Genomic DNA, 15,964 nt, shown 5'->3' with positions numbered 1-15,964 from the left:
AGCTTATCTTCTTGCATAGAAAAGGCAAAGAGTGGACACAAACTGCAAGCATAATGAAAACCAGCAATTCATTCTGCCTCTAGCAGGCCTCCTTTGCATAAAACCTCTTCTGTGAACTGGCAGATCTCCCTTTTACGGCATAAATCACTGGTATATGGTGTTCAACCTGTTGCTTGCATATTGGTAAGTAACAAAGCTAAACCCTTCCATTACTGGAATTTAACTTCCCACAAACTTAATATAAAAACTTCTACTATGAGGAGTTGCTACTTTGCTATCATGTGGGTCAGAATATCTCCGTGCAAGAGAGGACAATGCATTTCTTTGTCCTCTCACATATGGACAAATATTTATGATTTTGAGAGGACATAAGAATTTGTTTGAAGGCTTAAAGTACACTACAGATGATGATCTCTTAACGTACTTTTTAGATAACCCTGTTTATCTTTGTCCATAGCAGAAAAGAAATAGATTTGTAGGGACCTCATGGCTATTTGGAGCATAAGGGTGAAAAAAAAGAAACTAAATTGAGACCAAGTGTGGAAATGTTCTGTAATTCTGTACATTCAGAAATGTATTATATAAGTGAATTTATGTTGATAAGGTTTAGGTTTAAATTTAACTTGTTTAAATTTTGTTTAATTTTGAATGTGGTTTTCTGTATAAGCAACTGGTCCAAATCTGTGCATTGAAGTAGGTTTGTTAAGAGAAGTCTTAATTTTTTAATTAACAGATTACTTTGATGCATGACTCCAAAACACCTCCAACAAAGAATGGGTAAATGATGAATCCAAAAATACTTTAGAGATATAAAATTTGAATGATTGATGGCATATCTAATTCATCTGAAAAACAGCTGTGAATTATATCCACACCCACAAGTAATAAACTAAAAAGTCTTGTGAAAATGTCACATTAATCTACCCATATAGAAAATAGTCGACTCGCCCACTGCTTACTAAGATGATTAGTAAGGAAATCACAAGTTAAATTTTATTCATCTGCTTAAGAAAAATAGGAAAGAGTTTGCGAGGGTGATTTAAATCCCAAGATATTATTGTCACTTGACATTTACATGCAATATATAATTCCATTCCCACTTACAGTCTGGGGAAAGCCTGTTAACATTACTTCCTTAATGTGTGAACACTTCTTTGAATTGTGTTCTTTTCATCTGCCACCTTCTCCTTAAGCCAGCTGGCTCCTTTTGTTAAGTCTTTTTTTAATAAGAAAGTTCATTATATGTAATTTATGGAGGAGTTTGAGATTGTCACTTTCTATTGAGCATTACAGCATATGCACATTTCAAAGCAGTCTACAGCATTTGTTGATAATGTCAAAAAAGCAAAGAGGTTCACACATTTATACATCCTGAATAACTCTAGAGTGAGAGTAATCAAAAAGACCACACATCCCTTCTTATTTGCAGCCACATGAACCAGTCCTGTTTCAATTTATATGGCAGACTACTCTTTCTATTTGCAAAAGCTTGACACTTCAGTGAAAACTTCAGAAGTTGCTACATGGCAAACCTTAGAAAGGCATTTAAATGTAGATTATTAAATGGCATCTTCCTGATGATCACAGTCCTTGGGGTCAGCTACTACTTTTACCATTATCTTATATAATAGCAGCTCTGACAAAATCATAGTTCTCTATTTTCTGATTGTTTTTATTGGCATAAAAGTCCAGTAATACAAAAAAATGGAACAAAAAAGTTATCAGGCCAGTAGCCACTAGTAATAATTGTGTGGGAACTAAGCTAATGCAAACACTGCCTAAAATGGTGGCTGGGGAGCAATGTGAGTGATGGCATTTTAGCTGGCCATTACCATATGCCCTACACATAAAAAGGTGTCATATGATGCTAATGGTAAATGCCAGGCCCTTATTCAACGATTAAAGGAGGGGGTACAGGTTTCTTTTTTTTTTTTTTTTTTTTTAAAAAAAGGGGGGAGCTAATTGTGTGCTGAGAACTTTGCAGATACATTCCTATCTTTATATGGCTAACAGTGCATAATTTGTAGAAAGACTCAAATCAGTCAATCATGAGTCAGCAACGTGCCTTTGTGGCCAGGAAGGTCAGTGGTATCCTGGGGTACATTGGGAAGAGTGCTGCCAGAAGGTCAAGGGAGATGATCCTGCCCCTCTCCTCAGTGCTGGGGAGGCCTCACCTCAAGTCCTGTGTCCAGTTCTGGGCTCCCCAGGACAAGAGAGACATGGAGCTACTGGAGAGAGTCCAGCAGAGGGCTACGAAGATGATCAGAGGGCTGGAGCACCTGCCCTGTGAGGAACGGCTGCGAGAGCTGGGCCTCTTCAGCCTGGGGAAGAGAAGACTGAGGGGGGATCTGATCAATGTGTACAAGTACCTGAAGGGAGGGTGTCAAGGGGATGGGGACAAACTTTTCAGTAGTGCCACGTGACAGGACAAGAGGCAACAGGCACAAACTGAAGTACAGAAAGTTCCATCTGAATATGAGGAAGAACTTCTTTACTGTGAGGGTGACAGGGCACTGTCACAGGTTGCCCAGAGAGGTTGTGGACTCTCCTTCTCCGGAGATTTTCAAAACCCACCCAGACACAATCCTGTCTAACATGCTGTAGGTGACCCTGCTTGAGCAGGGGGGTTGGACTAGATGATCTCTAGAGGTCCCTTCCTACCTCATCCAATCTGTGATTCTGTGAAATTCTCCTACTAATTGCATTTTTCTTCAATAAGCTCTTTTAGCATCTCAGAGAGCCCCAAAAATTATTCAAAGCCTGGAAATTGTCACTTACAGCAAGACTGACTAAAGCAGTCTTGACTGCTCAGTTTAAGTAAGAGATGCTGAAAGGTGACTTGCTCATGATCCACCACTACCATCCTGAAGATTTCTGAACACACTGGGCTGATCAGCAGACAAAATAAATAAATAAATAAATAAGATCCAGTAACTTAACGCTGAAACAAGGCTAATGAAGAAAGAGTATGTAAGGTTCTCTGCCAACAAGAGTTGAACTATTTATTCAGAGTTGGGATATATTCTCTATCACTGTAGTTGACTTTTTGCTGAACTATGGTTTTCCGTGGTACTTTTCTTTTCAAAAGCAGTCTCAGTAGCACATTTTTTGAATCAGTGTAAGATTTTATCTGTTCACATAGTATTATTTATTGACCCACTAATAATAATAACAAAAAAAAAATCAGACTACACTCTGTAGACATGGCTGAGGGGTCCACTCAAAAAATTTATCCAGTTGCAGTTTTCACTTAGTGTCCACTGCGTATTTCAGTAGTTTGAACTATTTTGTAATGCCTATCATGGTTCTTTGAGACAAAAGACTTATCTGTTAATTCAAAAAATATGCAGATGACATCTTTGTTATACTATTGTTTTCTCCTGCCTTTCACTTCACCTACACACATACTTTTTTCTTGGATACTTATCTCTCACCTTTTCCAACCACATACCTCCATTACTCCATTATAGATAATGAAATTATTTCTAGACTCTTTCAAGTGTAATTTCTATAAGTATTGAAAACAAAATCAATAATAGAACTGAATATATATACAGGAGTTTTAGATAATTCAAATGTTAATACCTTCTCTCCGAACACTCCTGACACCTCCTTTTATGGAAGGGAAACTGAAGACTAGTGAACTTTAATGACTTGCCCAAGGCCACAAAGTGGCAAAGCCAGATTGAGAACATCAGAGTTCCTAGCTTCAAGGCTTCAGCAAAATCAGACTTGGAGCATCTTAGATGTTTTGCTTCTTTCATGCAATGCTATCATGAATTCCTTGTTCTTCTTAAGAGAAAACAGGATAGAAAAAGGGGAGGAGGGAAGCAAAAAATCTATCAAAATAATAATAATAAAAGATATTCTACACCTACAGTTCAGCAGACCAACCTATGCCTGCCCCCAAAGGCTTAAATTGTTCACAAGTGTTAGTGTCAGCAATTGTAAGAAAAACACAAGCCCTGCATGTAATTTTGACTGATAAAGTAAATGTTGTTATTTAAATTCTTGGTGAATCAGTACACACTATAATCTTTACTCCTCACCAGAGTGTCAGCTTGCTATAAAATATTGTTGTAAATGGAAACTTATCATGAAACCTAGATTCCAGTCAGAATATATTTTTAAGTTTTCCTTTTTAAATTACTTTTATTTGAAACTATTAAAAAATACAGAATTAATTCTACATGCACTGGTAAAAAATTAATTGCAAGTACCCCCCAAAAAATAAAGTGATAACAGAATAGTTACAAGTTTTTGAATTCTTAAAAAAAAAAAAAAAAAAAAAAAAAAAAAAAAAAAAAAAAAAGTGTCCACTATCTGTTAGTAGGGATTTAGGATGATAAGGTCTCAAAATGATCCTGTCTGCGTGAAGACTTTTCTTCTGCTTTGAATAAACATTTAGAACATGTCAGCAATGATTACTTTTAAACCAGATAATTCTTTCCACTGTGGAAAGATTTAAGAAAAGAAACGTAAATGCTTTATTTTCTTAATCTTGCTGAATGCTGACAAACCCAGATTTTCTATTTCGTATGTTCTTCCTCCCTCCCTAGATTTTTAAGCACACAATTAGGTCACTGAAAGCTAAATACTGATCTACTCAATTGATACAAATTAAAGACTTCTGAGTAGATTCTTTAAAACCTATACTATTTTTGATATATGCTGGATGCCTGTACATTTAAACAGGAGCTAGCTATATTTTCTTATTGCCATGTTTTTATGACAGAAATACGACAATAAGAAAATGACAGATTAATATACAACAGAGTACACTTTCATACACTAAATCATTCAGATAAAATACTCCTCTCTGGCTTTTGTTCAAAGAGGTTGATTTATCTGTGCGCTGAAGAGCCTACACAAGACCTCTGCAGTACTTCATAGTATTCTGAAACTGGAACAGACCATTAGGATCATCTATTCTGATCTCATGCATAGCAGAGGCCAAAGCACCTCACCCAACAATTTCAAGTCTGTAACTTATTGTTGTAAGCTCACTCTTTCTCTTAAGGTTAACATCACTGGTGTACAGAAGGTCTTCAAAAAGGTCCATATAGCACTTAAATCCCACTAACGATCTATTTTGGAGACTGTTGAGAATTTATGAGATCTAGGACACAAAAATTTATAGTTACTATGGGTACATGAGGTAACCACCAGGTGACTGCAAACCTCCCTAACTCATAATGATCTTTAAGGAGAGAAAATTACCCATTCCCCTAGAAAAATCATGAGAAAAAAGAGTATGTGTGTGTATACACACACAGAGTTGTATAGTATATTTTTATGTGTATGTGTGTGTGTGTGTACATATATATATGTATATTTTTATGTGTATTTGTGTATATATATGTATATACACACACGTGCATATATATACATTCTAAAACAGACACCATGTGGAGACCACCACTGTAACCTCAGAAACAAAAAGTGTGTAGTTTTCATCTGAGCACTCACAAGAGCTCTGACAAAAACTGAGAAAGTCCAGAGTACGACCTTCTGTTCAGGTGCAAACTATCAGGGCAAGACAGTTCCATGAGAATACACTAAAGACAGTTATTCCACAAGCTAGCTTTGAATCAAGACTGGATTTCACTCTGAGTGATGCTCTCTATTTTAGGCACAACATACCAGCCTCATGCAAGAACAGCTGGATGAAACGCAATGACCTGTATTGTGTAGGAAGTCAAACCAGTTGATCATGTTGGTCCCAAACAGCTTTAAAAAAAAATCTAGGATCTGATAATACTTATTCTCTTTGTCCACTATTAAACTTAATCATCCATCTGCATTTTAATGTTACTAAATGCAAGAATCTAGTGATAGAGCACCAACACCTCCAAATCCAATGGGTGCCACAGCCGGCTCGAGCAAGCGAGTGAGTAGGGGCACCAGCAGTACCAAGGGCTTCACCGCCACCTATTGGGTTTCTTTTTCCTCCCACAACAGCAAAAGTCGAGGATACTCCCTTGGGTATGTTCAGCTTACTGTTACTAAATGCGAGACTCTGTTTTTGTTTTGACTTGAGCAAGCAAGTGAGTAGAGGCTCCAGCAGTAGGAAGGGCTTTAMCGCCACCTATTGGGTGGCTTACTGCTTATAATAGCTACACTATGTCCTTTTACAGTTGGAATGCCATCTAGAAAATAGCAACAAACCCACACATTTATTTCTTCCTACTTTGTGAGATTATCAGACTGTGGTCAGGATGGTTTATGGATAAATATAAAAGAGCTCAAATCTTTCATTACAAATCATGTTTTYCCAGATTTTTAAACAAGGCATATTTCCAAACTCTCATTTTTCAGACATCTTGTTTGAAGAACAGTCTTCAGAACCAAGCTTGTATTCTAGCAACAGACTCATCAATGCTGGATTTAAACACTGTAAAATCCCTTGTAATTCTTTAAGCACAGAATTAGAACAAAAAAAAGAATTCAATTTTCTTTTCTCAAAATTTGGGTACTGATTGCAGAGTACAAAGCACAAAACATGATACTACATCTCAGAAAAAGCATTTCATAAAAATGCAACCAAACCTTTCAGTTTCAAAAGAATTATTTCAAGAAAAAAAATCCTTACGTGTGACACCACACACCTACCTATTTTAAGAAAACATACCCATCTTCCTGACTGTGAAAGGTTAAATACCGATAAAACAATACAACAAGCCAACATAATACAGGACACAAGCACAGCCTGCAATAAAAAAAAMATCTTTCTTGAAAGGATGAATCTTAAGAGAGAGATTTGAAGGAAAGAAAATTTAGACAGTATTCTTGAGAAGGGGAATGTGAAACATTTTATCTCAAATACCCCCAAAATATAATTTTACTTTAAACAATGGTAAAAGATCCTCTCAAGAGAAAAGTCACTTTGGTACCTACACCGAGTTTATACATGCCACCAATTAGTACCACAGACATCGGTATAGCAAGATAACCACTGAGGTCAGAAAGAAACTTCCTCTGTGGATAACTTGGTCCAGTGAGAGAATTCCTGCAGCTGCCTATGAAGCATCTGGTAAAGGCTAACACTGAAGGGTTATTGAACTTGATGGATCAGTGGTCTCTGTTGGTTTTCTACCATATCTTCCCTCATAGTTAGAAGATCTTTTTGTATATCAAGCTTCACTGCAAAGCAATTTATCTGCAGGACAACTTGGACATTCAGTATTTACATTCTTCACCATGAAGAACTGCCCTCTCGAAAGAAAGAAAGAGAGAGAAAGAAAAGCTCACTTGGAATTTAATCTAAAGACAAAGCAAATTCTTACAGACTGAGGCAGAGTCTTGGGAATTTCAAATCTAGGTAAAACTGTTCCCTTCTATGCCCCTTATGAGGCCATTAACCCCATAAGGGGACAGAGGCCTAAACCACAATTCATATGCAAAGAAAGGTATGACATGCAAGAAAAGAAAAATCTTAACATACCTCAACTCCCTTAGACAAGGACAGGATAGCAAGTGATAGTTTAGTCCCAGCTTATACCCTTAGCCAGCAGACCTACGTATACTGTAGCCTCTTCTCAAACAACTACATTTTATTTTTATTTTTGTCATAAAGCACAATGATCTCTAATGCTATGGAAACTAATTCAGTATGAGTATTTTAGGAGCACAGATGTCAGTAGGTTCATTTCTGGATCCTAAAACAAACATATCATAGGTCACCTCACACAAAAAAGAAAATCTCTTAAAAACTGTGCTATGTTATAATACTGCAGGAACACTGCATTKGAATTTTCAATGAAAAATATATTAGGAAAAACAAACAAACAAACAAATGAACCAAACCAATTTATACTGAAACACAGCTAAAGATCCCATTCCTTTATTGGATTTTGCTCCATTCCAAGCAGGAGAAATTTTAAGCCACTGATGCAGAAGCTTCCCAGGAAAGGTCCCCTGCTCTCAGTGATGAACATTCTCCAGCTCCAGTGTTTGTTACGGATTGCTGCAATGTTTTTAGTGAGGCATTGGATGTAAATATAATGGATGTTCCATAAAGCCTTATGAATCAACTATCTATTAAAAGGCTGCCAATAATTTCATACGACTAGGCTGACCTATATGCCCACACTCCTTGCTATATCAACCAGTGTCAGCAATACTTTGACTGATTCCTGTTAAACATCATTTTAAGGGAGCAGCAAGAGAAATCAAAATATTGGAGTTAACAAAAAAATGTTCTAGGAATCTCACAAAGCCAAACACATATTACCAACTACTAGTTGGCTAGTACTTAACAGGCATCATGACACAAGTGGATCCCAAGCAACTTGGAGAGCAGAGAGCAGTTGGTAAAGAAAGGACATTCGACATGTGAGGTGCTACGCAGTGCACACAAAGAAAAGTGCAGGCAGTTTTGAGGCAAAGGGAAACACAAATGGGTAAGCAGCAAGTATTGAGGCAAGCTCTGCTGGCAGAGGAGTGCAGGTTATGCAATAGGAAACAAGCGCAAACAAGCAGGAAGAGCCAGAGCTGTAGAGCGCTACCTGTCTCCATGGAGCACACCAAAGGATTGTATCACTAACACTCTGGACAGCCCGTGGGTCTTCCCTGTATGTAGTAGTGTGTATGTAGTATGTATTCTTTCAAAGTATGGAAAGACAGACAGAGGACTGGAGAGGGAGGAAAAAAAACATTCTCATGCATGCATCACTACTGCTACAGAAAGCTTACTGCTACTTAATACAGATGGCAAACAGCCATAGGTCACAGTTGATCATGAAACTTTAGCSCAAGTTTCTGTGGAAAAAGAAAAGTAGTTCCATTTTTTCCCAGAATAAGATTAGAGATGGAATAATTGCTTCTCACACAGATATTTCTTTCTACACTGCAGGGCCTCTACATTTTACAGCAGGAATTTGATGTGTGGTTGGAAGAAGGTCCCAGACATCAAGAAGTATCTTGTTATCTACAAGAAATCCTGTCCATCTAATCAGATAAAAACTCTACCTGATCATGCTTTAAAATGCTTTTTRGAAGCCTTATGCTAAGAATTTATTAACATCTTATCTACAGTTAGTATACTCTCCAGCCTTTCCAATTAYCTGGCATTTGTACTAGACCTTATTCCAGTCCCACACAGCAGCGGCTCCAGCTRGCAGACCAGAAGGGTCCCTTTAAATGGCAAAGCACTGGGCTGGAAGCTAGGTGATGACCACAAGTTAGTCTCCTTTCTTCTGACATCTACCGTTCTTTGTACTTCACAACGCCAAAACCTTGAAAAAGTTCTCCTACTTTCACTGTAGGAGTCAGATACTGCCATCCTCAGAAAATTATGAAAATTCACATCCAATTCCTTTGAGCAGAGCTGGGAAGGGATTTGTATCGTCAGCATGTTCAGTCAACACGTAAGGCAGATACCAATTCTGAAAACACAGAGTAAGACTTACCCTTCCAGTATTTCACATGGGTGTGCAGCAGTACTTTCTAACTGTATATGACTACACTAAATTTAGGTAAAGACAGTTTAGCAACTAGCAGCAGGTAATTTACTAGTGCAAACAGCTRATTCTCAGTATGCAGAGGGCTTAGCAGGGCACTTAAAGCTCTCCCAAAAGACTGTTTTATTTCAGTGATGGAACAAGTAATCATTATTTACYGCGCAGGGAGCTGACAGGCTTAACTAGTGTTTGCAAAGCATAAGAGATTGTGTGAAGAAAGGCAAGGATGAAGTACTAGCAAGATTACTGTAAGTCTCAGAATACCCTGAGCCAACTCCTGCCCACAAGTCTGGCACCTCTTCCGATCAGTAGCCCTCTGGTATCATGATCTAACAAGTTTTACTCCCTCTTCATTCCATGTAACATCATTATCCCATSCGTTTAAATAGCTTAAATTCACAATCATTCTGAGTGGTTTTTTTTATATATATATATAACTTCCATCCACTTTTTTACACTTCTAGTGTAAAAGGACTTCTTTGCTCTGTGGATGATTGAACTGGAGAGGATTATTGGCTACTCACAGCCAGATCAACAGACACATAAATAAGCCAGTTTCTTTTCAATGTGTTTGCTAACTTTAGGGAAAGTAACGCTTACTTCCTGTCTTCTCCTGCCACCTAGCGAGTTTTCATTTCCACTCTACCTGAAGAGTCATGTAGTTGCTTTATAACTCACACACATACAAAAGCGCTGAAACACTTAATGTTTTYTCTTACGTCCTTTAGAAGTGTACTCTGTATCCTTTTCCATTAAGCATGTCAGAATTTAAAGATCTCTTCCAGAGATATGCACTAAGTGATTTTACTTAACAGGGAAACATCTTCAAAATTGACATATCATAAAAGCACTTTAAGCTTATCAAAGACAACATATATTTGTTAATTTATATTACTTAGCTTTATTAGATATCTGAAGTTAGAAAACCATACATAGGTTCTTTCATGAATCACTGCTCAATCTTAAAAAGGCATTTGCAGTCTACACTTCTACAGAAAGCAGCTTGAATACAACACCAGAGCAAACACAYTACAATACCTAAGAAAGTAGGGAAAAACAATCCAATCAGACCTTTAAAAAGTCTAATTTAGCATCAGGTAGGTTTATGAGAGGTACCTCCTCGATACTGCATTAACCAGTAGCCAGTCCAGCAACACTACTGGGTACAATTTAATAAGTAGGCTTAACATTAAATGTTTTCAGAATTGGGCTCTTGGAGAAGAGTACTTRAGAGAAGAAATCAACATCACTTAGTATACTAACTTTACCTGCCTTTCTAATTATTGATCTTCAGATACAAACRCAACCTCTTTGATGCACTTCCTGAGAAAATTTTACCTCAGTATTATTTCCAAAAAGTAGAGCTGTCAAGAGTTGTCAAATATATGGACTCCAGACCTAAGAAAGTCCAATGGGAAAAAAAAATACTTTCACAGAAATAGTGCTTGTCAAAGAAAATAATAATCCCAACAGAACTCTTTGCTACTACAAARCCTAGTAACAAAACTTGTCAGAAGCTGGATGAAGCTTGATCTTTTAAAAGAAATTAGAAAAAAATGCAAATGGGACTGCAACAAGAATGCAGTAGTATATAATCTAAGGCTGGCTCAAAACTGAATGAATACTTCGCCTTAGAATATGAAGGCAAAGTCGGATAGATGGGTAATAATTTCTATAGATAAAAAAATGCCACATATGAGTCAGAGGTAAGAGCTAAACAGTAAAGTCAGGCAGATTAGACAATCCTGATTCTAAAACACTATGGAAAAAAAACAAAAAAAAAACAACAAAAAAAAAACAGTATGCATTTACCAAAAGTAGGTCTTTGCCACAGAAACCTTTTATCTTTCTTGATGGCACAAAACAACTTGAATTCCAAGTTGAACAAACGAAGATGACCTTTAAGTGATTAGTGGAGTGAAAAGTAAAYCTTAAAATTAAAAATAAGGAGCTTCACTCAATTGACTAGGAAAAATAAAGTGATAAAACTGTTCCATGTGCACATGTACATAAATCAGCAAGGAAAAGGATAGATGTGGCAACAAAGAGAACTATTTTAAATGAACTATTAACACTGTAATACCAGATGAAACAGATATGAAATATAAAGTCTTTAATCAATAAATAATAATCTAGAATATTTTTTCTGTAGGTCAAGGGGATACTATGTAAAAAAAAGTGGTACTTCATAGTTCTACAGTCATGATTCCACAAAGAAGATGCCCATGCTAAAATAAAATTAGTTCTGTGAAATAACATACTGACATTAACACTGACTGTAGAAATTTCAAGAGTGATCTCCTCTATAGATAGAACATTTGGCTGTTTTGGTTACTGAATGGAATGGTCAAAATAAAGTGAAGGTAAAATTAAAATTAATATGCCAGTAGTAGAATTAAGTTAGGAAGATTAAATTATCCAGGAAACATCTTTAGCTGCAAACCTGCATATTGGAGTTTAAGTTGCCTTCCAGCTTTCCAAATATGACTGCAACAGGAGCTTGATTTTACTTCTGCTGAAGGGTGAAATTAATCAAAATCCTTAGCTTTTGTTGCCTTTTTGGATCATTCTGGGCTCTTGGGATTACCAGAATTCAGTACGGTCCGCAAACTTTCATATCTCTTATGGTGAAGTAGAAGAGATTGTAACTTCAAATGCAGAGAGGAAACAGAACTGGTTATACCAGTTTTACTGCAGTTTTACTAGTTTTGACTGTTTAGATAAGCTTTTTATTTTCTCTATCACTGCAGAAAAGTGGTGTCAATTATCTCTGACAGTAATATGGATAAAAAGATCAGAGGACAGAGAACACACACACAGAAAACTGTTCATTTTGATTTTACACACACTTTGGCTTAGTTGAGTGCAAGACATCAATTATTTTGTTTTAGAGGACTCTTACTCTCCACTCATAACTGAAAATATCATTTAGGATTTTAGAGCTTGGAAAGTTGAAGCACCCTAAATCGGTCTAATTTTCAGGAGGAAAAGAGAAAGGACTTAGAAAAACTGCATCTCTTACATATGTCTCAAGTTCTGTACTCAAAACCAATAGTGTTATTTTAATGCATCTTGCCCTAAATATTAAATAAAACACACAAGAAGCAGTATTAGAATGAAAAGTTATTTTATTCACCCACTTAGGAGGCTTTCTCCATCTGTTTCAGCACTGTTAAAAAGTTTCTACTAGGCTGTAAGATAACAAACACTGGAATGCAATTAGTATTTTGTGTTACAAAACCTGGGACAGTGTTTGCTTGGTGTTTATATTTTCATTGAATTTATCAATAAAGACAGTGAAGTGATTGGAATGGTAAACYAGCCAGAAGAGCTGCTGTTTCTATAATGAAGATAGATACTGACTGTAACTAAGCCAAAATATGCAGGCCTAGGACTCATCTGTGAGGCTCAGGAGGCAATATAAGCAAGATGATATACTCAAAGGAATTACTTACTGAGACTTTCCACGAGGTCAAGGGCAACACGAGTAGCAATATCCATTCCAGTGTTAATGTAAGACTGGCAATTTTTCAAAGATGAAAGAGAAGAATCCACACAGCTGAATGAGATTGTTGCACCCCCTGGCATCTTGAAACCATTAGTCTAGAAAMAACAGATAAAACATTTTGAATACAGTTTGAATACAAAGCATTTGGAAGAGAAAACATAAGTACAGACAGCTAAGCATAAAGCCGTAACAGGGCCACCAAACACCAGAGAACAGGGATGAAATCTCAGCTCCTAAACTGTCAGAGAAAATTTAGTCAGTGGAATCAGTAAAAATGTGACTCAACAGAGGATTTCAACTTCCCTCCTATTCAAGGCTAAGCAAAACTACMCCACAAAAAGTAGCTTGAAGTTCTCTTCTTCTCATTCCTAGCACTATACCACAGYGAGATTGAAATACTCAAGGATTATGTCAGCTTAAAAGTTTCTGCCCTATTTCAGATCCAAAGAAAGCCAGTAGGCCCAAACACTCATCTATGTTTTCTAGGCATATCTGCAGTTAGACTAATAAGAAATATTAGCCTCACCAAACTACAAGCCTGTTTCAACWGCCAGCCCTCAGGAAAAAAATAAAAAATAAATGTTCTAAAAATGTACTCAGCAGCAAATTACCTAATATCATTTCTTAAGTAAAAGCCCACCATGGTATGAGCTTCAACCAAACATGTCACAAACTTAGCTTTTAGTATCAATGTTCCATTGGCACAGAACACCAAGTCACACAAGACTCATGTCTGTGCTCTTTACCACCTTCTTCCTTTCCACTACAGACCCACAACTACAGCCTTGCTAGGACTAACTCCTTCTCCTCTGTCATTAATACAACCTTCAAGTGGGATTGCTTACACTCTCCCTATAACTTGAATCAATCATACTGTCCACATCAGTTGGCGGTCTCTTCTCAAGACTTCCATCTTCTGCTCTTCCTTCTTTGCTCTCTGCCATAATTTGCCCGAACAATATGTAGATAGTGAAAAAAAACAAGGGTCTGGTGTACTGAGTTTTATACTTCAAGTTACAGGAGAAAGAAAAATTCTGCTCAGCTTTTGGCAAACCATTATAAAAACAAAAGTCTTRAACAGACAGAAATATTGCATTACTCTATGTAAACAATAACTGATATTATCAGGAACTAAACTGAGACCATACTGGTAAGGGAGGAAACAAAATCCATTCTGTGAAATCCCAAACTAAAATTAGGGTAGACCAGAAGTCAGATGTAACTAGTACACAGAATAAGGGGATGAGTCGTTTTATGGACTACTCCCCTTGACAGGCTATAACCCAACAGAAATCAGGACAATATCTAAATAGAAAGGACAAAGCTTTATACCCAAGGCTCTGTCTCCCATCTACCACTTTTCCTGGGATTCCAGAACTATGCCTTGCACTCATCCTAATCTGAAGAGCACTGCCACGTTCCACACAAATGTCATGAGACAATTTCTGCTGTCTTCTTCTTTCTCTCTTACTGTTTCCTTTCCTATTTTTTTCCTTCTTTCTCTTTAAAAAAAAATGTGCTTGGCCACTCAGGACTATCTTTTATGACACTGTTCTGAGGACTTGAATTTACAATAGCCTTTTAACAACACAGATGTTCAAGTTCAGTACAACTTACATATGAACAACTTTTCTCTCTCTCCCCTTCTAAAGGTACATCCTGTCACAGAAGAGGCTGCAATCTTCAACAAAGCTCTAGTTCATCKCATCTCCTGCTCTCCCCACCAAAAGACAGTGATTGCAATCTATAATACCATCTAAGAGACTGTCAAACTGACAATGAAAGACAAGGAAAAAGTTTCTTACGAAACTCCATGAAAGTAATTAAAAGGAATGCTCTTAAAGTTTTATTTAATAACAAATACTTTAAGCTGTTACTCTAAGTTTTTTGCTTATTTTTTTTAAGCAGCTGTTTTCCATCTCACTAAGAGTGTTTGCACAGAACCTCTGTAATCCAAACTTTATACAGTGTTAGTCACATAAAATCACATTAGCAGATTTAGCTTTCTGGGCCCATTTAGTGTATCAAAATTAACAGAGAACCCAACACTTCTTGAACTTGGTAAATCTCATTCATTGCGTAAGTTTGTTGTTCTTTTGGAAATTTCTCACAAACACTGTGAAAGACAGGAATCTGAAAAAAATAACAGTGAAAAGTTAAAAAGGTTTCTTCGTTCTTCTAAAACATGCAGGAACACTGAGAAGCTATACAGGAACTGAAATTGTTCTCTACAATACTAAATCATACCGACATATTGGTAGCTCCATCACAATTTGTGTTTTTGCAAGTAATTTAAGTACTCATTAACAGATTTTTTTTAATAAAATGTTAAATTTTATAGAAACAGTTGATGACCCCAAGCATTCTTTAAGCTCAAAACTGTCCACGTTGCCTTCAGAGGAAAAGGCAAGTTCCTCCCTAGAACATGGTTTTGAGCAGTATCAAAAGGACGCAAGGTGCGTCCTTTCGCATGAAGGTGCATGGGTGCATCAATGAAGCACTTGAATTTGCAACCCCCTGTCCTTCATCTTCTGGGAAATACAATGAGTAAAAAACCAAGATTTCAAAAGGAGACCCAACTGAGACTAATTAAGTAATTTTTCTTTCAATAATAATCAAGCAGTCCAGATAGGATTGCAAAGCAGAAACCCTGAAAGGTTAAAGTGTCAATTCCACCATCAATTTTTAAGATTTGAGCAAACGACCTAACTTCCCTCTGCTCTAACCTCCCAGACTTTGAACCAGAGGTAAAATACAAGATCTAYAGGTGATCAGTGCTCACTATCGCTATTAGTCCCTACTTCCTGGGCACACCCGGCGGCCCCTGCTTCCCCGCCGCCGGCCTGCGGAGAAGAGCCCAGCGAGCAGGGAGACCCGCGCACCTCCCCGCCCCACCACCCGCCGAGCCGCGGCGGCTGGGCCGCTCCAGGCCGCCCGCGCCAGCGGCGCGCAGCGGCAACGGCCCCCGCCCCTGCCCGGGGACCAGGGCCGGAGG

At 37.4% G+C, this 15,964-nt stretch overlaps 1 protein-coding gene across 2 annotated transcripts in view; it reads right to left on the bottom strand.

Moving 5' to 3' along the window:
- NSMCE2 (NSE2 SUMO ligase component of SMC5/6 complex) overlaps positions 1-13,089 on the bottom strand; it is a 129,380-nt gene extending 116,291 nt beyond the window's left edge. For both annotated transcript variants that reach the window (XM_085316733.1, XM_085316816.1), the window contains exon 1: positions 12,917-13,089. In XM_085316733.1, the coding sequence (XP_085172859.1) occupies positions 12,917-13,049 (133 nt within the window). In that variant the 5' untranslated portion in view covers positions 13,050-13,089. The remainder of the gene's footprint in view (positions 1-12,916) is intronic.
- Positions 13,090-15,964: the final 2,875 nt, after the last annotated feature.

The sequence above is a fragment of the Rhea americana genome, unplaced genomic scaffold (assembly GCF_003343005.1).
Source record: "Rhea americana isolate MKP2758 unplaced genomic scaffold, rheAme1 scaffold_0, whole genome shotgun sequence".
Classification (NCBI taxonomy): domain Eukaryota; kingdom Metazoa; phylum Chordata; class Aves; order Rheiformes; family Rheidae; genus Rhea; species Rhea americana.
The sequence above is the reverse complement of the archived record's forward strand: the minus strand, read 5'-3'. Positions and strand labels throughout refer to the sequence as shown.